The sequence below is a fragment of the Bubalus bubalis genome, chromosome X (assembly GCF_019923935.1).
Source record: "Bubalus bubalis isolate 160015118507 breed Murrah chromosome X, NDDB_SH_1, whole genome shotgun sequence".
Classification (NCBI taxonomy): Eukaryota; Metazoa; Chordata; class Mammalia; order Artiodactyla; family Bovidae; genus Bubalus; species Bubalus bubalis.
This window is the reverse complement of record NC_059181.1, coordinates 43,935,149-43,961,941: the sequence shown is the minus strand read 5'-3', so window position 1 is coordinate 43,961,941 and position 26,793 is coordinate 43,935,149. Positions and strand designations below refer to the sequence as shown.

The window sequence follows — 26,793 nt, the reverse complement described above, 5'->3', positions numbered from 1 at the left end:
CTTTACATGGATGAATCTCAAATATGTTCTTCAGCAAAAGCAATTAAGAGACAAGAGTACACATGATTCTATTATATAAAATTCAAAAATAAGCAAAACTAACTTTTGATAACAGAGGTCAAAAGAGTGGTTACTTCTGGGTAGGAGGATGGAGATAATAGCTGGGAAGAGGCATGAGGAGCAAGAGTGTTAAAACTGTTCCATTTCCTGATTTGGGGTGGTATTTACAAAGTGTGTTCACTGTGAAAATTTACTGAACTGCCAGCACACTTAGGTGAACTCAACTGTATTCATGTTATACTTCAATGAAACTAAGTTTACTTGAAAACAAAATTCATCACACAAGGGACTTCTGGTTAAACAATTCAGTTGAACAACTGAGTTTATCTCTGCTCTCATCCAACACCTCTGAAGTAAGAGTGAAGAAATTAAAAGACAGCCACCCTTAAGAACAAACAGAAGTATGGCAGACCATACTTTCCAACACTGACCACAATAATAACCCCCTAACCCCATCTCACACACTTTTCTGCAATCTCATCTTACCACTCCCTCACAGAACTGGAGTTTCTGTCCCCTCTCCTGGTTGGGGCTTGTGACTGTCTTGACCAATAGATTATGGCAGAAATGGTGCAGTGTGACTAGAGGAAAGATCATAAAAGGACACGCAACTTCCACCAGATCCTAACTCTTGAGCTGCCAGGTAAAAAGTCTGCAAGATAAAAACTGCCTCAAGGACACCATGCTGGGAAAGCCACATGTAGCTGAGCCCAGCCTTCTAGCCATGCTTGGCAAGGTGCCACAGGTCTAGTAAGGTAGCCACCTTGAAAGCAGATTCCAGCCTTTTGAGTTTCCCTCTGCAATGAGTCATCACAACTGAGGCCCCAAACATGGTGGGCGGAAGACATCCCTGCAGTACTCTCTGCAAGTTCCTGACCCACAGATTCTATGAACATAATATAATGCTGGTTTGGGGGTGGTTTGTTATAGATTAAGATAACCAGATGAGAGAGAGAGAGAGAGCAAGCACGCAATAGACAAAGCAAGTCAATAAAATTTTGAAAGACAAAAAGCAGATGATATGCTAAGTGTCATAGGTTTCAGACAAGTCAGAAGCCCATTCAAGCAACAGAACCCCAGAAAAGTATGTAAGAAATGGTAGCAGGGGTTGAAAAGAGGAAGATTATGAAAAAACTGAATGAGAACTAGTTAAATTCCTAGATCTGCTCCTCCAGGTCAGGCTGCCAGTGTACACTCTTTCCCATATTATCTCCTCCCAAGACCAAAACCAGAAATTTGACTCTAGAGATGCTGGACAGAAACAGAAACACCAAGATAGATCAGGGTGAGGAATGGCCACATAGTCCATTTCCCTATTTTGGCTACCAAGACACTAGCTTATGTGTCTTGCAGCACCAGGATGAGGGTAAGAGAAGTCCCAGAATGCTAGTTATCCAACAGGCCTAGTGGCCTACACAGTGACAGAAATCTCTGAAGGATATGACAAATTTTTTTTAAAAAGGGGGAAGGGGGACTATAAATTACCTGGTGTCCTAATGTGTTTGACCATACTGATGCTACATACATGAAAGACACACAGAAAACTAAAACAAAAAGCCAATTTACTCCTTAAAAAAAAAAAAAAAAAAACTGTGTACATAAAAAGAAAAAATAATCACACTGAACAGCATTTGTTTCTACAGTCTTCATAATATCTAAACACTGATTTACTCCAAAACCATAACACTATGGAGGAAGCGGAAAACACGGGGGCAAATGGAGCACATAGATGGGTGGTTATCTGCTACTGTAGAAAAATCTCTAAAATTTCAGAAATCATGAAATAGCAGCACTGGAAATATAAAATGCGATGATACACACCAAAGAACTGAAAGAATGAAAAGGGGATGCTTTAGAGGAACGGAAGCATTCTTCTTATTTAAAAATATAGCAGAATTTTATGTGCTGTGCTTAGTTTAGTTGCTCAGTCATGCTCCTCTCCTTGTGACTCCCTGGACTGTAGTCTGCCAGGCTCCTCTGTCCATGGGATTTTTCAGGTAAGAATACTGGAGTAGGTTGCCATTTCCTCCTCTAGGGGATGTTCCCAACCCAGGGATGGACTGCCCACATCTCCTGCACTGCAGGCAGGTTCTTTACTGCTAGGTAAAACTCTATACTTGATGTGAATTATGTATCAATAAAGCTGTCACTAACAGAAAAAGAATGAATTAAATTCTAAAACAGAAAGGATTCTGGAAGCACAAAAAACAATTGGTTCTACTTCTACAGATTAAGGGAAAGCTTTGTAAAAGAGGGGACCATGTGACCAAAGTCTTGAAATACAAAATAAGGAAGATGGAGAAGCACAGAGAATGAAGTTAAGAAGTTTTTTGGGGGGACCCAAACATTGAGGAACATCAGATGCCACTCCAGTCAATAGGAAGAAATCAAAGGTTTTTGAGTAGGAAGTTATCAGTTTGAGCGAAGTTCAGAGAACGATTCTCTGAACAGACCAAAATCTAGAAGTGTTGAACTACTACAATACCTAAGCAAATCAAGAGGCAGAGAAAAAGAATTATAGCCGAAATACAGACAGAGAAATGCCTGTGCATTTGTATGTCTCTAATTTTTAAAAATAAAGCTATAAAGTTGGAATTTTTAAATGGTCAGAGGGAGAACATGATGGTAGGTTTGATTTTAGAACAACGTAATTATTTTTTAACCATGTAAATATTTTAAATATTAACACTGTAAAAAAAAGTTGTAAGTTAAAAAAGTAATCCCCAAAAAGCCAAAAGCAAAATCAAACACACAAACCTTAATGCACGGGGCTTCCCAGGTGGTGCTAGTAGTAAAGAATCCACCTGCCAATACAGGAGGAGCTGGAGACATAAGTTTGATCCCAGGGTCAGTAAGATCCCCTGGATTAGGAAATGGTACCTGACTCCAGTATTCTTGCTTGGAAAATTTCACGGACAGAGGAGCCTGGTGGGCTATAGTCCATGGGGCCGCAAAGACTAAGCGAGTGAAAGAAAGAAAGTGAAGTCGCTCAGTCGTGTCCGACTCTTTGCGACCCCGTGGACTGTAGCCTGTCGGGCTCCTCTGTCCATGGGATTCTCCAGGCAAGAATACTGGAGTGGGTTGCCATCTCCTTCTCCAAGGGATCTCCCCAACCCAGGGATCGAACCCGGGTCTCCTGCATTGCAGGCAGATGCTTTATCCTCTGAGCCACCAGGCAAGCACACACACACAAACCTCAGGGCGTAGCCAGTCAATAACATAACAAGACCGAATAATTATTTCAAGGAATTTTAAAACACAGTAATTTAAACAAACATTCCTGTGGAAGATACCTTAAAGACAAAAACAACAACAACAATAAAAAAGAATCCTCAAGCAACAATTAGCAACCATAGTAGTGTTGATACTGTAACTCTAACACCATTAATGTGTGTACTCTGTGATAAAGCAATGGAGTAATTACGCTACTGTCTTTGAGAACCAAAATTTTCAGCATAAGAGAAAGACATTTTTTTAAAGATCAATGACAAACATTGTAGTTCTAAATATGAACTGAAAGTTCTGCATGAAATCATAAATTTACCTTTAAAAAAGAACGCTGAGTGACATCAAGGAAAACAGTGGAATTGGACCCCCACCAATTCTCCAATAAGAGAACTGACAAATAACTCTAGAAGTCAACCAAAACCTTTCAGCAATCTGGGCAGGATTTGACCAAGAAAAATGGCTGAATCTTGGTAAAAACAGAGCTTTCTAGCTTTTTAACTTGCTCTGGTCCCAGCCTCCCCAGTCAACTCCACAGTAGACCTGAAAACTAACAGCACAGATTTGCAATACAAACCCCAACCTGAAAAGCCAGCAAAGAAGGCTGAAGCTCTTTAAAGCTTCATTTCCAGGAAATTTGTAATTATTTGACTTGTCTGATGGTTCCCTGAAGACCCTACTTACAAGGCTATTTGCATTCAACCAGATTTGGGGCTTGCCCAATACAAAGGCATTTTACTCCAGGGGCATTTGTCAAAAACTATTCCAGGAAGCTGTTTGACTTTGTGGTTTTCTGAAGCAGTGAATAACAACTGGAGCAAACAAAAAAATAAGCAAAAATCCCAAAAGGAAAAGCGGGGCAATGAGATGTCCCTAACAGCTTTGAAAAGGGCCAAAAAATATAAAAACCCTGAGACTCAAGACAGCAAAACACAGACGTAGGCTTTGCACATATCCAGAAAAGACCTGAGAAGTCCCTAGGCTCTCTATGACCATGAGGCTCTGCACAATCATGAGCGAAGGTTATGGCAGAGCTGTCAACTGCCTGCACACAGACCACTCTCAGCAAAGACTGGGAGATTTATTGCTTCCAGACAGTTACCTAAACACTGAAGTACACAGAGATTTCAGTGGCGATACAGGACAAAGAATACAAACTACAAAATTAGTTCAGAAAGTCACTGTAAAGAACGAAACAACTATTCCACTAGACAATAACAATAGCAAATGCTGCAGAGGGGGAATAGTCTGCTTTCCAGAATTGCTGTATCGTATTAAAATGCCCAGTTTTCAACCAAAATTTTTAGATATGCAAAGGAATAAAAATAAGTACAGTCCATCCACAGAACAAAGGGCAATCAATAATAACTGTACCAGAGGAAGTCCAGATGATATGCTTACTAGACAACACTTTAAATCAGTTATTTTAAGTATGTTCAAAGAATTAAGGGAAGCTATGTCTAAAGAACTAAAGCGAAGTGTATATATAAGAACAATGTGTCAAACAATATCAATAAACAGAGAGAAATTACATATATATATATATATATATAGATCAGAAGGAGAAGAGAGCATCAGAGGATGAAATGGCTGGATGGCATCACCAATGCAATGGATGTGAACTTGGGCAAACTTCAGGAAATGGTGAGGGACAGGGAGGCCTCGCATGCTGCAGGTCATGGGGTCACAAAGATTTAGACACGATTGGGTGCGTGAACAACATAAAAGATCAAGTAGCAAGTATGATAACTGATATTAAAAATACACTAGAAAGGCTCAAAAATATATCTGAGCAGGCAGAAAGAATCAATGAACTTGGGAATAGATCAACTAAGATTATTCAGTCAAGCAAGAGAAAGAAAAAATAAGAAAAATGAACAGAGCCTCAGAGACCTATGGGAAATCATGAATAACAAAATGTGCGAATCGGAAGTCACAGAAGGAGAGTTGAGAAAGGGAAAGAACATTTAATGAAAAAATGGCTGAAAAGTTTCCAAACTCAGTAATTTTAAAATAATAATAATCTCACAGCCAAAATGCTCAATGAACTCCAAATAATTAAATTCAGACCTACACTAAGAAGCACTGCAAACTCAGAAAGAAAAAAAAAAAAAAAAGAATCCTGAAAGCAACAAGAAGTGATCTATCATATATAAGGGATCCTCAATAAAATACCTGATTTCTTCATCAGATACCACAGAAGCCAGAAGGCAATGGGATGACATGTTAAAGTGTTGAAAGGAAAAGCTAGTCAACCAATAACCCTACATCCAACAAAACTATCCTTAAACATGAAGGAGAAATCAAGAATTTGCCACTAGCTGACATGCACTGAAAGTAATACAAAAAGTAATCATTCATGTTGAAATGAAAGAATACTAGACAATAACTCAAACACACAAGAAAAAGAGCACCATGAAAGGTTAACTAGCTAAGTAAACAAATACATTTCTGGTTGTTAAATTAATTTTCTTCTATGTGAAGTAAAAACACCCAAGTAAGGGACTTCCCTGGTAGTCCACACTCCAAATGCAGGGGGAGCCCAGGTTCGATTCAGTATCTGGTCAGGGAACTAGATCCTGCATGCATACAGCAACTAAGAGTCTGCACGCCACAACTAAAGATCCCACGTGCTGCAAATAAGACCCAATGCAGCCAAAATAAATATTTTTTAACGTTAAAAACATGTTTAAAGAAACACACAAGGGGGCTTCCCTGGTTGCTCACTGGTAAAAAAATTCTCTACCACCTCTCTCCTACTAAAAACTTCTCAATCATGTTGTCTGTTTTAAGTGTTTTCAAATTTGGAAAAGGTTATGTTGTTCTGCTGGCCTTAAAATGGCAAGCGAAGTAGAATGTTCTATTTGTATATTTGTCTTGAGAATCTAAAGAGTTAACTGTTGTTTGATGGCAAACCAAAACAGTAACATTCTGCTATAATCCAGCTTATCTTTTCATTTCTTGCTATACATCTAAATATATGCTTCCTTTAAAAAGTGTAACAGAAACTATTTGGGTCAAAAGCAAGCACTGTAGTTATTTAAACCTTGTCCCCAAAATAGTAACAGCTATAGGTCAAGCCCTGATACAAGGAAACAACTTTGTAATGCAAATATGTTAGGATCAAATATGTTATGATGGATATTGTCAAATTAAAGATTTACCTATAAATTAGATTTTTTTAAACACTTACTTCATATGATAGAGTATCTTGAGGTAAACATTTTCACAATCCAAACTTGAATTACCACAAAAGTCAATGGAGGACTTGAAACACCACCAAAATGGAGTAACTTCTGTCCTCTCAGGTACACCCTCTTAGAACTAAAAAAAAATCCTGGATGTAAACGGCCAAAGATAGGAGGCATCTGAAAGATGAGGAAAAGGCAGTGGACCTCTTAGAGACATCAAAACTTGAGGAATGACAAGGCAGTTAAGTTCCCTGGGTTTTACTGTCTCCCTTATTTCCAGGACAGGATGCTGCTTCACCATCACAAGTCACAGGCAAATAAGCCCCAAGAAAAGGCTTCTTCCTCCCAACCCAAAGAAATCTTTTCAGTAATACCCACCATACTCCAGCCAAACCCCAATGGAAAACCCTCCATGCAAACCCTTCAGTTTCAGTGATGTCAAGCATGCAGCTAATCTTCCACACTCTCTTCCTCTCAGCCAGACTGGGGAGCAGGTGGTGTCAACCCAAGTCCCCTACTAGGATAGTGTTGGCAGAACAGAACAGGCAGTTGATCTTCTATCCCTCACATATCCCCAGTTCCCCTGCCAAGATGGTATGGATGAGGAAAGCAGCAGCAGATCTTTCAGGCCCTGCAGAACCAGAGGGGTGGCTCCAATACTCCTGTGCTGGGTTACAGCAAAACTCAAAGACAGCTTATCTTTTTTCACACCCAATGGTGCTCAGATTCACCCATTTAAGGTAGTGTCAGTGGGGTCAACAGCAAGCTGGGCTGCCGAAACCACCACCCAAAAAGCTGTGTGAGGCAGAATTGGTCACCACTACATTGGAATACACACACACCTGGTATCAGCAAGAACGAGATAAGAGCTGAACCAGCACTCTATCTGGCATCAACGAGACTGAACAAAGTGTTGTGAGTTGGAGCCAGTCAGCAGTCCACTTTCTCCCCATCCCTGGTGTCAGCAGGGACTAGTGGAAAGGTGAACCTCCACACCCAACCAGCAGTGAGACTGAATGAAGAAGTCAAGAGATGACGCAGCCAACAATCCACTTCACCCATTCTCTGGGTGCCAGAGGTGCCCAGAGGGAAATGAGCTCCCACCACCACCACCACTTGGCATCAACTCAGGGGAAGTGGTACCAAGTGGGGAGCTTATGCTCCATTCTGCAGCATCAGAGTGCTGTGAGTTAGCCCTCCACTACTTCTCTCTTGCTGAGAAGCATGACTCATCAGGAAGCTGTTCTTATACTCCCCCTACTCAGAGGCAACAAAGGGGTGTAAACTGGCGCCCAACTTTTGTCAGGAAGATTATCAGTGAGGCAGCTGTTGAACTTGCATCCCATCAGTCTATACCAAGACAGTATGAGTCACTGCTTTACTTTTCCCAGGGTGGTTGTCAGTAGGGCCCAGTCAGAAGCTGAATCTACACAGCCACCCAGTCCTGGCATTTACCTATTATAAAAATAGAACGCAATCTAGAATTCTAATAAAGTGATATCAAATATGTCCAGGATACCACTGAAAATCACTCACCATACCAAAAGCCAGAAAACTATAAAGTGAATGCAGAGAAAACAAACAACAGATTCAACACTGAGATGAACCAAGTTTTTGATAAACTATCTGACAAAGATCTTATTTAACCAATCCATTTTTAAAATTCTTGACATTAACAGAACTACACTGAAGTTTATTAACATTCCACTCTTAAATTTCTTATCGACAAACAGGGATAAAACTCCTAAGCCAAAACCCCCAAACAAAACTAAAAATAGGGAGAAGCTTATAAAACTAAATATGGATTCCAGCATTAACAGCTGAACAGAGAATGATTTTTAAATTAGTAGCGGATGATAAAGTTGTGCAGAAATTGAACACTTACAACTTATCTAAAACTTGGAATCACTGACCAGAAATTACACAGTTGGATCATGGGGAAACAGCAGAAAGAGTTACAAGTAAACCTACACTGTTCCAGCTGCACCCCATGCCGTTCTCAGAAGAAAGCCTGGCACTGACTAGATATTGGGCCAGACTAATACTGGCAACAGAACCAGTGATAGTAACCTGCCTACTAGAAGAGCCTTCCATTGAGTTGGCAATTTTGATGTGGTGGATCTCACTAATGTTGGCACCTTGGTGCCCGACTATGCAGGAAAGTTAAGTTATTTGGAATGGTGAGTTTATGGGTGGTTTGAGTAGATACAACCAAATTTGCCCAATAGGTTTTCACCTCTGGGGAGCTGGAGTCAATTATGGTGAATCCAGTCCTGCCTTGCATCATAAGTCTGACCAAGGTTTTAGTCAACGTAAATGCTTCAACAAGCTATTTTAACTGCTCTTGAAACAAATTAGAAAATGCTAAGTCTCAGGAAAGTTGTTTTAAAAAGAACCAAGTGGAAATAACAAAACTAAAAAATATAATACTCAAAATAAAAATTCTCTGGACAGGCTAAACAGTAGAATGGAAGTGTCAGACAACAGACACAGCAAACAGATCAAAAGAATTTAGCCAACCTAAAAGCAAAAATGGACTGGGGAACTGGGGGTGGAGGACAGAGTTTCAGGGACCCAAAAACAGAAGCGCTAAGATTCTTATCAGAGTCCCAGAAGAAGAGAAGGTGGGATTTTAAAAGTATTCTAAAATATATTATCTAAAAAATTCCAAGCTGTGGTGAAACACATTAACTCAATGAAAGAAACCCACACCAAGATAAATAAAACTAAAGACATCCACACCAAGATACATCGTAACTTAATTTCTGAAAACTAAAGGCAAAGAAAAATTACTGAAAGCAGCCAGAAAAAAACAATAAATTACTTACAGGGGAACACAGATTCTAATGACAACAAATTTCTGATTTTGAAACCACAGAGAATAGAAGAAAATAGCACGTTTTCCATGGCTAAAAGAAAAAGAACGGTACATTGTGAATTCTATATACGGCAAAAATATCCTTCAGGAATGAAGAAAATAAAATTATCCTGAAAAAAATGACTTTAAAAGTTCTCTAAATAGAAAGGAAATGAAAGCAGAAGGCTGGGACTTCAGAAAGGAAAAAAGAACATTGGAATATATAAGATCATGAGTAAGTATAATAAGAATATTATACAATGCATGAGTTTCATAAATCATATTTGCTGGTTGAAGCAAAATTTATCACACCATCTGGTGTGATGTTCAATGTTACTAAGAGAAAACACTTAAAATTATATTTCATAAGAGGGCAGACAAAAGTACCTAAATGGAAGTAAAGGACTGCACTTCACTGGAAGTAGTAAAACATCCACAACAGAAGACAGTGATAAATTACATATAAATATTCCAGTACCGAGAACCACCAGTAAAAAGTCTATACAAAGAGATACACTTAAAAACACTACTAATCAAGATGGAATCAAAAAATATATATCCAGATAACCCACAAGGAGGAAAGCAGCAAGAATGAAAGAAACCAGAAAGAGGAACAAGCCATAGTACTAGCAGACTTGAAGTTCTAATATATCAACAGTTACCTTAAGTATAAACAGTCTATACCAATTAAAAGAGACAGGAAGAGTGGTTTTTTAAAAATGATCTAACAATATGTTGTACTTCCCCCCCCCCCCAAAAAATTCATCTTAAATACAACAGGTAAAGGTAAAGTATGGAAAAAGACATACCATGTAAATATTGATTTTTTTTTTAAAAAAAAGCAAGAGTGGCAATATTATTATCAATAAAGTAGACTTAAGAGTAAATAAAATTACTAGCAATTTTAGCAAGAGCAAAAGAGACACTACATAATGATAAAAGGAACAACCCACCAGGAGATATGACAAACTTACGTACACATCAAATGACAGAGCCTTCAAAGTACAAGAAGTAAAAACTGATAAAAGGAAAAACAGACAAATCCACAATTACAGTTGGAAATCTAGAAATACCACACTCTCATTAATTGGTAGAACTACTAGACAGAAAATCAGTAAGCATATAGAAGAACTGGACAATAAAATCCACCAAAAAGATCGAATTCTCATGTATATAACACTCCATCCAACAGAATACACATTCATTTTAAGCACACATGGAAGGGTCATCAAGATAGACCGCATCCTGGGTCATAAAACACATGTCAACTAAGAGAATGAAAATTATACAGAGTAAATTTCCTTATCATAATAGAATCAAGCTAAAAAGTCACTCACAGTAAAACTAAAAATCAGTGACAGTGAAAACAGGAAAATCTCCAAATACTCAGAAGCTGAGTAACACACTACTAAATACTAAATATTCCAAGGACTGAAGAGGAAATTTAAAAACCCATAAAACTGAATGAAAATACGAGAATACGAGAATATGTGGGACACAACTAAAGCAGTGCCGAAATGAAAATATAAAGTACTAAATTTGTACATCAGAGAAAAAGAAAGGTCTCAAATCAATAATCTAAAAGACACGAACAGACATTTCACCACAGAGGTGAATATTTCCTTCTGAATACAGAAGGAAAATCAGGACATGAAAGACATTCAACATCACTAGCCTTTGGAGAAATGCAAATTAAAACTACAACGAGCTATCACTACACAGCAATAACACCAAATGCTGGGAAGGGTACAACAAAGCTAGAACACTGGTGGAAACTGCTGATGGGAATGTAAAATGGTAGAGCTGCTCTGGAAAACAATTTGGCAGTTTTTTATAAGACTAAACAAGCAACCAGCAGCAACTGCACTATTGGACATTTATCCCAGAAAAACTTAGGCTCACAAAAACACCTCTACAAAAATGTTCATAGCAACTTTATTTACAATAGCCACAGACTAAAAATAACTCAAAGTATCCTTCAACAAGTAAATGGTTAAGGAAACCATGGTACATCAATAACACAGAGAAACAAACTATACGTAAGGATACATACGCTGATCCCACCTATATAACTTTTTTTCAATGACACAATTATAGAAACAGAATAGATCAGTGCTTGCCAAGGGTTAGAAACTGGGGGTGGGGGGGTGAATATGGCTCTAAAGGACATGATGGATACTTGTGATAAACAGGTCTGTATCTTGACAATATCCTTGTCATGACATTGTACTGGATTTCTTATTACTGACAAGTGCATGTGAATCTATAATTGTTTCTAAATAAACAGTCAATTTTTAAAAAGCAAATAGAAAAAAACTGCCATTTACAGAAATATATACACTCGATTATGAATCAGTCATGGTATTGTCCACTTCTGTAAGGACAACCGAATCCAACAAAACAAACGTTCAGAATCCAGCTACCTCTTTTCACAGAATCCTGACTAAGGGTGGAATCATCTTTACGGATAACAGTAAATATTATCCTTTGATGTCTGAATGCCGTCTACAACATTCTGGCCAAGTAGTGTCAATGAGCAAACTTGAATATCTTCAATGACAGAAGACCCACTTATCTATCCATTTATAGATAAACACTTGGAAAAAGTGTTACAGAAGAAGTTTCTCCTTAAGAGTTATACTCTGAAACTAAGGTACAAACTTCAGACCTATCTTTTTGACTAGCAAGCTTAGAGTAAACATATAATCACAATATACTCATACATATACACACACAGAGCCAAATTCAACAATAAAAGTTCAAGTCAATAGATTGGAATCTTGCTACTTTTAGGGCAACTGAGGGGCCTTACTATCTGTAATACCCAAATGTCTGTACCTAATAGTATATATTTACTGTGACATTTCTTATCAATTCATGCTTGACAATTCATTTAGCCCTGTCATGAGCTCCTAATAAACAGGTAAACACACAGTAATTATACCCATGTTCTAGAATTAGAAACATCAGATCTGACCTAAGAAATAATTTCAACTATAAACAAGTAGTAGTTTGGAGAAGTCAAAACACCATTAATAAATAAGGCTAACTTTCAAATCAATCAAAGACTAACAATAATTTATCATATTAGACTAACCAAAACATACAATTCTCTGGTCTTAAAAGCTTGAGGCTGAAATCAAAGAAAATTACAATCCAGAACAAAGTTCCATTGTGCCCTCCTTTTGGATCAAAATCTCCAAAATTGAATCAATCCTAAAAATTCAAATGAACCACCACCTAGAATTCTGATGCTAGACAGTCACTTTGGAAATTCGTAATCAATCCCAGGGACGGGGGAGCCTGGTGGGCTGCCGTCTATGGGGTCGCACAGAGTCGGACACGACTGAAGCGACTTAGTAGTAGTAGTAGCCCTTCATCTTAACAGACGGTGAAACTGGGACCATAAAAATTAAGCAAGTTGACAAAGTAGGCAGCAGACTCAAACACTGGTCTTCAGTTTTCTGATCCACTGTTCTTTTCAGTTTATCACACAGCCTCCCAATCAAGCAAGTATTTTGAACACCCAGGCTGAGAAACAATTCTAAGGCCTATTAACTATGTTAAGGGAGCATGTGCTTACAACAATTTTTCCAGTTAGAGCAATAAGTTCTCTAGGATCAGTTCACATTCTCTTCCCCTAGCACCCTTGTAATCAGCAGAGGAGAATTTGAGAGAATATGGGCAGTGATCATGGAACACCACAGAACAGTGTGATATAAACCATGGCATTTAAGCCTAACCAATCCAGTGGTATTAACGCTTTTCATTCTTCTCAGCACACTCCTATTGTTAACACTTCTACCCAAGAATAGAGAAAACTAAATAGCTGAAAACAATGGAGTCCACAGTCGGGCTTCAAAGGAAACCACACACTCTCCAAAATCATATACAAAATGTCTACAGCTACACTGGCCCTCAAATGGTTAATAACCTCAAAAAACTAAAGTACCACCATTCCAACTCCACCACCAGTCAATATATAATGAAAACAAAGGTATTCTGCTACAAGTTAGTAACACACTAGAGAGCTCCCCTGGTGGCTCAGACAGTAAAGAATCTGCCTGCAATGCAGGAGACCTGGGTTTGATCCCTGGACCAGGATGATCCCCTGGAGAAGGGAATGTTAACCCACTCCAGTATTCTTGCCTGGAGAACTCCACGGACAGAGGAGCCTGGCAGGCTACAGTCTGTGGGGTCACAAAGAGTTCGACACGACTGAGTGACTACATAAAATAAGATACTAGTAGTGTTAATTGCCCAGTCACGTCCGACTCTATGCAACCCCATGGACAGTCAGGCTCTTCTAGCCACAGGATTCTTCAGGCAAGAATACTGGAGTGGTTGCCATTCCCTTCTCCAGATCTTCCTGACCCAGGGATGGAACCTGTATCTCCTGCATTGCAGGCAGGTTCTTTACCGTCTGAGCCACCAGGGAGGCCCGTAACCAAACATGAAGCCCTGTACTGTTTATGACTAATCAAGAATACAAGTTTACCTATTTTTCTTTTTCTATAATAAAAATCAAGAATAAGTCAAGACTCCTGCAAATATAAGATATTAAGTGGTATAAACTATGGCTACTTCTTTAAACATTCAGGGAGTAAATTAAATCAGTATTCACGGAGCCTCAGAATCAGTCGTACCAATAAAATCAAAATATGAAGGCAAATTTTGCCCATTACTTCAACTGAGTTCACAGCATATAAAATTAAGCAACTGCTATCGTAGGAAAAGATATGTGAACATACTGTCAATTAAAACTTTTGCAGTTGAAGAATTTCTACCTTTTATACCATATATAAAAGTCGTAACAGGGCTTCAAAGTAACTTAATCAACCAAACCAACCTCCTCACCAACATCTCACTATTTGAATGAGAGAACTCTCAAGTCCAAGACAATTCAATATAAAAACAAGTAATATTTTCATATGGCAAGCAGCAAAGCATTTTAACAACTTAATATAGTATGGTCTCATTTGCCTGGAGAATCCCAGGGACGGGGAGCCTGGTGGGCTGCTGTCTCTGATCACGCAGTCAGATACGACTGAAGCAACTTAGCAGCAGCAGCATTTGTGTGGGAAAAAGATATATAATAGAATATACTTGTATGTGTTGAAATATGAAGTTACCCAACAAAGCTTTTATCAGTGGCTGCCTGAGATTAAGAAATATATAACCCAGAGATGGTGTGGGAGATTCTCTTTTTACTGCAACTTCCTCTATGTAATTTACAATTTTGCACTATTCCAAGTATACCTATTCAAAAAAATCTGCATGCAAGTATTTCAAAAGTCAAAGATCGGATCATGGCTGCAATTAGAATGGTGGCATCGAGGATGGAGAAAAACAAACAGATTTGAAATTTAAGATGTAGAAATGTCAAGATTTGGTGACTATTAGGACTTGCTAAGAAAAAAAAGGAGTTAAAAACAGCTCTAAGGTTTCTGGCAAGGGAAATGATAAGTGCCACTTATTAAGACAGGGAACATCAAAACCAAAGATAAATTCAGCATGCATATGTTCAGTTTAAGATGTCTTCAAGATACCAGGTAAAGTAATGAAGTTCAGTCTAGCATACATGCAAGTTGGGAGCAGACAGAGTAAAGATCTAGAACAGAATTTCCTTGCAAAGCAGACTGAGATGCAGAAAGCCAAAGTAGTCAGATGTTAGGAAAGTCAAGGAACAGTGTTTTCAAGAGATCTCGAATCTGCCTCTGTCTCCCCCACCCCTTTCCTAAACTATAGACTCACTTTTAAAATTGTCTTTTCCGAGGTGGTAACATTATCTTGTACTGAGCTCCTTCCACACCAGGCCTACCTACTGCCAGGCACTTTACATCTCTTTTTTCCCTAACACAAAATGCTATAGCCTGACAGAAACCTATTACCACTTCCATTTTACGGATAAGAAAATTGAGCCTCTGAAAGATAAAATAATTTGCCCAAAGATCATACATCTAATAAGCAGCAGCAGAATTCTATTCTAAAATTCATGTAGTCTTATCTATCCATCAATATTTAACAACTGGATCCCTTTCCTCTCCACTTTATCCCTCTCACTGGAGTCAATAATATCCTGGTCATGTCACTTCCCCTGATTAGAGAGTTGAGTTCAGTGACTCCCCAAAACTTCCTATGATCTACAATGATGGGGGCCACATGCTCAATTACCTCCTCCCTATCCCATTCAGTTCAGTTCAGTCGCTCAGTCGTGTCCGACTCTTTGCGACCCTATGAATCGCAGCACGCCAGGCCTCCCTGTCCATCACCAACTCCTGGAGTCCACCCAAACTCACGTCCATCGAGTCGGTGATGCCATCAAGCCATCTCATCCTCTGTCGTCCCCTTCTCTTCCTGTCCCCAATCCCTCCCAGCATCAGGGTCTTTTCCACTGAGTCAACTCTTCGAATGAGGTGGCCAAGTATTGGCGTTTCAGCCTCAGCATCAGTCCTTCCAAAGAAATCCCAGGGCTGATCTCCTTTAGAATGGACTGGTTGGATCTCCTTGCAGTCCAAGGGACTCTCAAGAGTCTTCTCCAACACCACAGTTCAAAAGCATCAATTCTTTGGCGCTCAGCTTTCTTCACAGTCCAACTCTCACATCCATACATGACCACGGGAAAAACCATAGCCTTGACTAGATGGACCTTTGTTGGCAAAGTAATGTCTCTGCTTTTTAATATGCCATCCAGATTGGTCATAACTTTCCTTCCAAGGAGTAAGCATCTTTTAATTTCATGGCTGCAATCACCTATCCCATTAGGACAACCTTAATCTCTCTGGGTCCACAATAAATTATTCACAATTCCCCAAACACCATTCAACTTTATACCTCTAACTCTCTGCCCTCTTATTCTTCTTGCTCAAATTCTATTCATGTTTGATAAACAAGACCAAAATGTAACATCTTTCTGCAGTTTCTCTTACCCATTTCTCCAGCCTAAACTAACTGCTCCAAAACGTTGCGAATTTGTAGGGATAGTTTAAACTACCTACAATCAAAAGTTTTAAATGTTTTAATTGCTCCATCATTTGAGAGCTCAAAGAACTCTATATATACACCTTGATTACAGCACTTACAATATCAAATAGTCACTCTGTCCATCTCTCTCCACAGACTGCAGGGGCAGAGGCCAAGTCTTACTTGTTGCCCCAGGACTTGGGAGAGTCCCTCACTCACAGCAGTTTAGCAAATATTTTGCAAACCAATCAAGCAAAGTAAAAGCTTTTCTGGTTTTCATTCTGACACCTGAAATTCTAAAACCTAAAATGCTTAACTATTTTATCTTAAAAATAAATTGTCCCTAAATAATAATAAACTATCCAGACTCAAACAACCAAGATTCACCAAGTTCTTCGAAAAAAATTATCTCTTATCATGTATTGTATCTATTAATATTACAAAGTTCTACCACAATATTATAATACAAATTCACATATATTCAGCTAAATATGTTTGCTACTTATTTCCCAAGCAACTAATTCTTAACTTCCATAAGGCAAAAAAATTAAGACTCAATCATATTTGATATTAAGAAGTTATTTTAAGCCCATGCCCCACAACAAAGAGTAGCCTCTGCTCACCACAACTAGAAAAAGCCCGCATGCAGCAACGAAGACTCAGCACAACCAAAAATTAATAAATAAACAAGGCATTTTTATGTGTAATAAAGGCACTGTGGCTTTGTTTCAGTCACTGTCGTTGTTTAGTCATGTCCGACTCTTGCAACCCCATGGACTGTGGCCTGCCAGGCTCTTCTGTCCATGGAATTCTCCAGGCAAGAATATTGGAGTGGGTTGCCATTTCCTTCACCAGGGTATCTTCCCAACCCAGGAATCAAACTCAGGTCTCCGGCATTGTAGGCAGATTCTTTTCTGACTAAGCTATGAGGGAAGCCCTATGTTTCAGAGACAAGCTGAAATATCTATGGATTAAGAGATTTCCTTCACGATAATGGCAACACAGGGTAAAATACAGATGAAACAAGACAGATTATGAGCTGAAAACTGTTGAAGGTGGGTAATGATTGGTGATGACTGGTTGATTTTCTCTGCTTTTCAAAATACTGAAACTTTCCTCTAATACACTGTTTTCTTTTTTTTAAAGAAAAAGATCCAATGAACACAATACAATAGATCTAGTGGGAAAACAATCCTTTATCTTTATCTAAGGATTCCTTAGATAAATTTATCTTAAGAGTCCTTTATCTAGTGGTTCCTTCCATTGCTCTAAATTAAAATAAACTAGATCTTATATACTACACTTGCCATGGGGATTCTCCAGAAAAGAATACTGAAGTGGGTTGCCATGCCCTCATCCAGGGGATCTTCCCAACCCAGGGACTGAACCCAGGTCTCCCGCATTGCAGGCGGATTCTTTATCATCTGACCCATCAGGGAAGCCAGTATAATACGCTTAACTACAACAAAGCCCAACCTTGTTCATGAGAATAAACTTAGTAGTAGTATATTTTATTTATTATAACAGACAAAATACTACCACACAGACTAAACCACAAAAATACAAGGACACATTCACAACAGAATTATGACTGTTTTAGAAATGCAGAGAAATAAAGATAAAATAAAAGAAAGAAATGAGTGAGAGAAAATAAGTGAAAGCTTACAGAAGTGGCAAACAGCCCATAATTTGGCTGAGAAACCTAAAATTCTCTAAATAAGGAATTACTCCCACCCTTCCAGGTTATAGTTTTTAATTAGGTCCCAAATGTCATCCTGGGCCAAATCAGACCCCAAAATAAAGTCATCAATGAAACAGATGCTAAAGATCAAAATGAAGAAAGAGTACAGCCATGTAAATAAATGCAAAGAAACAGGACCAGGGTGAGGGTGAGGAAAGAAAGAAATAGGACCAAACAGTATACACATCTCTACTTCATTTACCCCTATCCTGACTGAAGGCCCATGAAGATGAGAAGTATCCTAACCTGACAAAAAAGACTTGACAGGTATCTCTAACTATACACACGCTAGTATAAAACCCATCTTTAATCAGTCAAAATATAATTCTGGTATACTCATTATCAGCGTGCTTATTTATTTTTAAGGTAATGCACATCTAAGGTTAAAATACAAACTCACAACAGCAGAGAAATCTAGTTTAAAATCTCCCCTCCTCCTCAACCTAGGGCTGTTTTGTACTACAAACATGATTATTATTTAACTACTCCTTGAATATCTTACCAAAACTTGGTCAGAAAATTCCTTAAGTTGACCCATGAACGTTCATTCAAGGATCTCAAGTTAAGAACTACATAACAAAGGTAACCATTACTACAAAATAAGAAAAGAGTGAAAGAAAACACAGCAGATGACAGTCTGAACGTCTGCTAAAAGCAAAAATCTGATTTTAAACCATGTGCTCCTAAACAAAATTAAAAGATGCCTTGCTAATAAAGAAAGTCAAGAAATACCATCTCCAATAAACACAATCAAGAAACAAGCCCAATCCTATTAATAGGAGACATTCTACTAAGGCCCAATGGCGGGTAGAACTTTGAAACTGAACTCACAACTGCCCCAAGAGTAAACTGAAAATGGGGATCCAAGAAAGCAAGGAGTGCTTCTGCGGGAGCCATCAATGTCCTGCCCATCTCCAGCACTACCTATCTAGGGAAAGAAGGTGCAGATTACAAGAGTCCCCAGGTATGAGGAGCTAAGAGCCTGGTTTGTCTTTCTCTACTGGGGTCTGGTGTTCAAAGTACATAATTTGTTGAAACAAATGACCAGATAAATGGAAAAGGGTGTCTGTAAATCAAGCTAGCCCAGAAGCCATTGTGCAATTATCTCACAAATGTGAACACCCCTTCCCCATTTAACTCATGTATTGTAAAATACTAATGAAATAATTGAGTTTTAAATGTCTGATACAGAATATGTTACATAATATAAATTCTCATTAAATGTTTCAAGAAAAAAATGAAATATATCAGGATATGCTAAGTCTCATGCACTTTCATTAATTTTAACCTAGCAACTATTAGATAATTTTTCAAGTTAACTCCAATAATCTAAAATTCAGGGGTTCTTAGTTAACTTTTGAAATTCCCAAATCAGGAATATACAGTCCAGAATAGTTAAATCTACAAAGAAGAGACCTGAGGAAGACAGAAGCCAGGACAGCACCCTATAAAGCCAATGCTTCTCCTGCCTTTACTTTAGTCAGGAGAATGTGTTAGGAAGCATAAGGAATGTCAGAAAAGTTTTCATTAGTGCAGTGAATGATATTCAAGTTAATGTGGCTTGGCTCAAAACACTGCAAAAGGCATCTCCACTTTTGCATAAAAGGGCCTAAGAATCAGCAAATCCAGGATCCCAATACTGTCCACAGTGCACACAGCCGAAGAGTCCCATCCAGCCCTGTGTTCCACCACTGACCGGGTGATTCTGGGGCTAATGTCTACTGCTGGCAACACTGCATGTAACAGGTGCCACCAAAGCACCTTTCCAGCAAGGCCCTTGATAGACACTGGTACTCCGTTAAGCTTCACAAACAGGTTCCTGTGACTGCTTTTGTGCATGCTTGCTAATCACTGTTTTTATGGATGGCCAAAAAAAAAAAAAAAAAAAAGCCTTTCTAACTTGTAAATTGTTAAATTGACCTGTATCGTAAACCTTCAGGATACTCCACTTTCCTACCACCACTGATGTTTTTGTGATAGTCCTCCTCATACTTATCTCACCCTTTAGGAGCTGTAAGTTTTCAAGGCAAACAAGGAATATCTTCATTATCTCCATATTTCCTGCATAGACGACTTGTGTTCAGTGTACTCAAATATTTGTTGCTTTAATTTACCATTGACAAATTACAAACCAGTAGAGAAAACTAATAGAATTGTATGTGAGGCTTTGTTTGATATGAGTACATAAGACTGTCGATCATGTATTCATTCAGTTCAGTTCAGTCGCTCAGTCGTGTCCGACTCTTTGCGACCCCATGAATCGCAGCACGCCAGGCCTCCCTGTCCATCATCAACTCCCGGAGTTCAGACTCATGTCCATCGAGTCAGTGATGCCATCCAGCCATCTCATCCTCTGTCGTCCCCTTCTCCTCCTGCCCCCAATCGCTCTCAGCATCAGAGTCTTTTCCAATGAGTCAACTCTTCACATGAGATGGCCAAAGTACTGGAGTTTCAGCTTTAGCATCATTCCTTCCAAAGAAATCCCAGGGCTGATCTCCTTCAGAATGGACTGGTTGGATCTCCTTGCAGTCCAAGGGACTCTCAATTAAACTTCATTAATTAACTAGTTTACAAATAAATACATGTGGGCCTTAAATAACCACCATTTCAATTCTTTGACAACCTAGTGGTGTTTTTGTAACATAAATTAGTTCTCTGGATACATTTCAAAAATATTAATTCACAGTGTTTTAATTCATTAACATCAATTGCAAAGAGTTCAAAGCATCACAATGAGTTTCAAAGTAAGCTTAACCAAAAGTAAACTTTTTCAAATCTGCAAAATAATACTATTATTACATAAATAAAAACTAAATGTTACATAATCAAGTCATAAAAAGATATTTTTACTCTGTAGCTAGCCAAGCACTGAACCTTCACTTTGGTTCAAAGTGCATAGCCCACCATTCCACTTTACCACCTACATCACAAAAACTCATCTCTCACAGTTTTTAACAACCTGAAATGTACAGAGGTGGCAGTTAAATGTTCCCGTGTCATTTCAATTTGTAATTGATTCTACAAAAAGAGCTATCCGGTGAGGGGAAAGAATTCAGAACTTTAAGTGCATGTTTATATATTCCTGCAATTCTAATGTGTGGCCAGATAAGCAAGCACTTTCTATAATCTTACTATAGCTTTATTACCAGAAATGTATCAAAATCTTAGGAAATGTATAGCAATTGCCTGAGACTTTGTCCAGGTAAATAACAATGACTATAACTTACAAGACAACTTTCCAAACTTGAAAATACTTTTATAAGATGCATCAAATTAAAAACCTAATTTTGAAACAGAGAAGTGTGATATTATTCTGCGGTTACTTTTGTAACCCAAACACTCATCTCTTTTAGCGGTGGAAATGAATATATTCCTTTAAAAGTGCCAGCAAACAAAACACATACATAGAATATAATTTTAAGTATCAACATCCAAATATTATAGTATAAAAAGTCACCTTCTACAACTGACCTAATAATTTTCCCTTACCATATACATTGGGCTTCCCAGGTGGCGCCAGAGGTAAAGAATCTGCCCGCCAATGCAGGAGACTTTAGAAACGTGGGTTCAATCCCTGGGTTGGGAAGATCCACAGGAGTAGGAAATGGCACCCCACTCCAGTATTCTTGCCTGGGAAATCCCATGGGCAGAAGAGCTTGGTGGGCTACAGTCCATAGGGTCGCAAAGAGTCGGACACAACTGAGCACTACCACAGTGGTAGCTTAGTCACTAACATGCAAGCAAACCAAATTTAGGAAAATATATGCTTTAATGGATCTTAACCTACTTCCACTACCCCCGGAATTTTAAATTCCAACTATTTTCATGCTAATTATCTCCTAGGAAAAAGAAGTACATATTTTTTTAAGTACATACATTTTAGCCACCATGGGCCTCCCTGGTGGCTAAGACGGTAAAGAATCTGCTTGCAATGAGGGAGAGATTACTTCCAGGTATTCTACATAATCTATTGATTAAAAGAATTACAAAAAAAAAAAAAAAAATCCCAAGAAGAGTATTTAACACAAACTTAAAAATGATATAAAGGTACTTCAAAGTGAATAACTATATATTTTAGCATAGTTTCTTGACAAAAGATTCCAACCCTTTAGCACTATATAATTACTACAAATACAAATGTAGTATCACTATCAATATATTCATGCTCTATATTAACATGTATTTTAACGCAAATCCTTATTAACTGAAAACAAGAATAACCCAAAAGATTTTTTAAAATGTGCTAAGTCACCATAGTTAATTCCTGTTAAAATGTTTCACTTCTTAATTACTTTTCAGTAACTCCACACTGTAATTAAAAAAAGAAGAATCTTGAATTATGATACCAAAAGATGGTCAGCATTAAAGAAAAAATTGGTCAAGATCATGCTATATTTCAAGAACTCTGATTAAGCAACCACTTGCTGTTAACAATCTTTTAAAGATATTTTAAAGGTACTACTACAAAATAATACACTGTACTACTAATTTCTCTTTAATCCAAACCCCCAAGCATTGTATATCAAATGGAAATCATTCAAACAGAAATTCTTTCAATGACTCCAATATAAATTAGTCTGACAAATGCATTCAGCTACTAAAAGAAAGCAGTTTGGATAAAGTATCCTCCCAACTAGAAAAGGAACCTACAAGTTCGGGGGAAAGGAGAGATACTTATTAGTAAATGTTTTAAACTTCGGGGGAAAGGAAGAGATACTTACTAGTAAATGTTTTAAACTTTCCAAATCTTTTAGGTCAAGAGTCAACCTTTTTTAAAACCTAATTTAAAAACTTGAAAGAATATTCAATAATGTATATGAATAAATGTTAAAAGCAAGTAGTAAGAGCTAAGTTTCTGTCAGAAAGAAAAGTTATACAAGGTGCCAACTAAATTTGATGGGCGGACGGCCAGATGGGGTAATGACAAAAATCATAGCTAAAGAGAGTCCTGTGATTTATTTAATTTCAGTATCGGCCCTTAGGTAAGTAGCCTGAACCTACCCCAACAAAGAAAAGCCAGCTCTCATTTTTAAGACTTTCAGGGAATAAGAATTCTGAAACCAACACAGCTCAACATTTCACAAAAAAACATACTGTTTACCAGGGCTGTTCAAAAGATGGATGAAACTAAATAATTCAATACTTCCTATATCAAGATTCCAGCTCATTCATTCCATTCTATTCAGAATCCAATTCAAACTCATGGTGAGAGATCATATAATATCAAGCTTTACATTACACATTTCACTGTTATGTTCAAGCTCACAAAGATGCAACCAAGAACTGCTTGTGGTTGCAAGCACATACTCTAGAATGTTTTATTTTAATGTTAAGGCTAATGAGTCTTGACCCAAATAGGACCTCACAGGCATGGGGTCTGAAGTAATGAAGATTTTTTTTTCTCCTTTAGCTCAACAAAATACTTAGTAGTTTATCAAATTACCCAGTATTTGATGAAGCCTTCATTCTGCCACAAAATATAATGAACCTTCACAAGTTTCTCATTTATGTTACTGCAGTCAAACATCAAGAAAGTAAAGCACATTTTCACAAATACTTGAAAATGTTACTTTACAATTTAAAGTCAGTAGTGCATAATAACTACAGATCAATATTACAATCTGAAATACAATGTTAAGCACGATCCACTCACTGTGAATCCATCTAAATACAAGCATTCTGAGACATAAAATCAACTAGCATTTTACACATTATCCACGTATAACATCAGATTCCATTTATTTCTTCATTATCCTAACCAAAACAACAGATTTGGCCAAACTATTCAAATGTATTATATTTGCGGACCATTTTACCAACCCCCTACCAGACCGGAGATAATCACTCCAAAATACAATGCTTCTTAAATTTAAATATTTTCCTTAATCTTTTGGAATGACAACTTTGACAGTAAAGTATTTTTAAGTAAAATATTTTAAATACGCAGGTTGAAAAGAAATTTCAAGGTTTAAATCATTTATGCTTAAATCATTTCAGAGCTAGTCGCTATTCATTTTTCCGGCGATAGTTTTAATGAAGCCAATTAATACCTACATAGTCAAAGTTTAATTCAACTTTTCTCTATGGATCAAAGGGACTGAGCTTACTGAAAAGGATTATTTCAGTTTAGCTTTTGGGTCATTATTGTGTTCGAAAGCCCTTACACTTAAGTTACTTTGAAACAAAAACAGAAGTGTAATTACAGATAAAAGGAATTAGTGACTCCAAACTGCAGACAAAAATTCGAGATAACCGTATTTTTTTTTTAATCAACTTAAGAATAAAATGCAAGGCTTTAGTTATTTCAAACTTCCTTCTCAATTGCAACAATAAAGCCAGGTATCAAATGCAAAGCTACTGATTTCAGCTAGAAAAGAAAATGTTTAATGGATGCAACACCTATCGCGGCACACTCCAAGTTTCACGGTCCCAATTAAGAACCGAGCATTCAAATATTTCGATCAGATTCTGGTCAAAAGACACAAACTGATGCAGACAGATCGAGACTCCACTGCCTTTGTTCAATAGCTTACGGATGGATAACTAAATGTGCTACAGGTTGATAAGCATTTACTAGGCTTATGAATGCGGCTTCCAAGCTTGAGAAAGGTGCAAGAATGCTAGATGCAAATAATCTTGGATAATTTTTATTAATCACCCACCGAGTTACACACTCCGAAGGAGAGGCCTATTCATCGCTACTATTTATTTCCATGTTTACCTCTCCTCCCTCCCCCAAACCCCCCCCCTTCACTTTCTCCTCCCACCCTGTCCCGCCATCTTGGGCCGACAGGAGCAGCCATTACTTAACTAAATGACAGTGCCAACAACTTTCCACACAAATAAACAGAGACTGCACCCCGAATTTCCCTCGGCCTCCCCTGTGAAAAACACAGGGAACGAGACTCCAAGGAGAAAACACATTCATAAGTAACTTCAAGATTTCTAGAGCAGAAAGACTCAAAAAGTAAACAAGTCACCCAACTTCAGGTAAAACATCGTACCCCTTGAGATGCCTGTCAACAGCCCCATGCAAACTCTTCACCGCCCTAAACTACGTGCAACTTTCCTTCTGGGAGCGGGGACACAAGAAAACCCCAAACGTTGGGTTAACAGTACATTTCCCGAACAGCCTGCCTGGAGGAAAAGAAGAAAAACCACGGGAGGCAAGTAAGTCGGAAATGTGGGGAAATCCGCACACATTTACGAGCCTTTGACCCTAAACAGGCACCTCGGAGAGATCATCGGTCGACCCTCCAAAAGCCGTAAAATAACAGGCAGTTTTGTCAACCCAGTTGAGCTCGGCCCCAAAGCGCTGCCGTCTCTGTTCCTCCAGCTACGAGAGGAGAGAGCGATTTCGCAAGGGAGCAAGCGAGGGATCCGGGGGTAAGGGGAGACCAAAAGCAGAAAATAGTTTTCCGGAAGCCCCTCGGCCCTCGTTCGCGGCCACAATGAGCGCCGGCCGAGCCGCGGGGCCCGGGACGAGCGGGGCGCCGGCCGGGGAGACCGTGTCCGCACTCCAGCCCGCGGCTGCCTTACCTTGCCCAGTAGGGCCTTCGTCCTGGCGCCATCTTCATGAAACCTTACGAACCCGAAGAGGCGGCTGTGGGGAGAGACACACGCGGCTCGTTAGAGCTCCAGCAACCCTCCCGACCCATCCCTGCCCGATCCTGAGGCCCCGGCGGCGGCGGATACGGCACCGAGAGCGCCAAGCCCAGGTGCCCGCCCCGCCGCCGCCAGAGGCGAACCGCGCTCGGGCCTCCCCGGAGAGAGGCGCCAACCGTCCGGAGCCGACCGGGCGGGTGGGTGTCGGCGACCCATACCTGTCCAGTCCGCCGAGCGCCTCTCTCTCCTCGGCTGTCAGGCTCGGGGACGCCTCCTCGCTCTCCCCGCTCGCTTTTCCCGCCGCCATTTTCTTTTCCTCATCACCGAAAGCGGCGGCGGCAGCGGCGGCGGTAGCGAGCGACACTCCGCTGGATTTCATGGAAACGCAGCGAATTCACAACTCCGACGCCGACACCCCCCCGCGGGCCGGGGCCCGCAACGACGCCCCCAACCTCCGCGCGGGACCCGCACACCAACTTTATCGCCACCTCCTCCTCCGCCGCGGGCGGCAGCGACGAAAAATCCCAACGCGGCGGCGGTGAAGGCGGTGGCGGTTGGGGCTGCGGAGCCCCCGGGTCGGCAGCGGCGGCGGCTCGGCTTGTTGGGTCACATCGCGGGGGCGGGCGAGGGGCAGCCACAGGCGGGGGCGGCGGGAACGGCCGGAGCGTGCGGGGTTGAGGGATGTGGGGGGAATTCGTTGGAGAAACAAACTTCCCCGGCACCAGCACAAAGTTGTTGTAATTGTGTCACACAGCGAACCCCACGCCGCCGCCGTGACCCCCCCCTCCCTGCCCGGCTGGTGCAGCCAATCGAAATGCCCGGCTCGCTTCACGTGACCTTTGTTGACTCACGTCAGCCGTGGCTCCACTCAACTTGCTAGCTGCCCGAGCCCCGCCCACCGAGGCCACCACCTACAGGGAGCAGGAGGCCCGCCAATTCTGACCGATGGTTGGCTGCTGGGTCCGTCTGTCCGGGTGAAGGGTTGTCACCGAGAGGGAGCAGCGGGTTAGGTTGTGCCAGTTAAATATAGTGGGGCAGAGAATGGAGGGTTTGGACCGTGTCAGCTCGCGAGCCGCGGCGGGCTCGGGAGGGGGAGGGGAACGGTGGGGAAGGGCGAGGTCCGTCTTCGCCCGCGGCGGGCGTGAGCAGTG

The 26,793-nt window shown here is 39.8% G+C and overlaps 1 protein-coding gene across 7 annotated transcripts in view; it reads right to left on the bottom strand.

Annotated features, from left to right (window-relative positions):
• Positions 1-26,362, bottom strand: part of KDM6A (lysine demethylase 6A) — a 187,037-nt gene extending 160,675 nt beyond the window's left edge. For 5 of the 7 annotated variants that reach the window (XM_006061071.4, XM_006061072.4, XM_006061070.4 and 2 more), the window contains exons 1-2: positions 25,861-26,361; positions 25,577-25,640 (exon numbers count right to left, since the gene is read on the bottom strand). In XM_006061071.4, coding sequence (XP_006061133.1) covers positions 25,577-25,640; positions 25,861-26,021 — 225 coding nt within the window. In that variant the 5' untranslated portion in view covers positions 26,022-26,361. Of the gene's footprint in view, positions 1-25,576; positions 25,641-25,860 lie in introns of all 7 variants that reach the window. The other 2 variants (XM_006061068.4, XM_006061069.4) reach the window with 1 other exon arrangement.
• Positions 26,363-26,793: the final 431 nt, after the last annotated feature.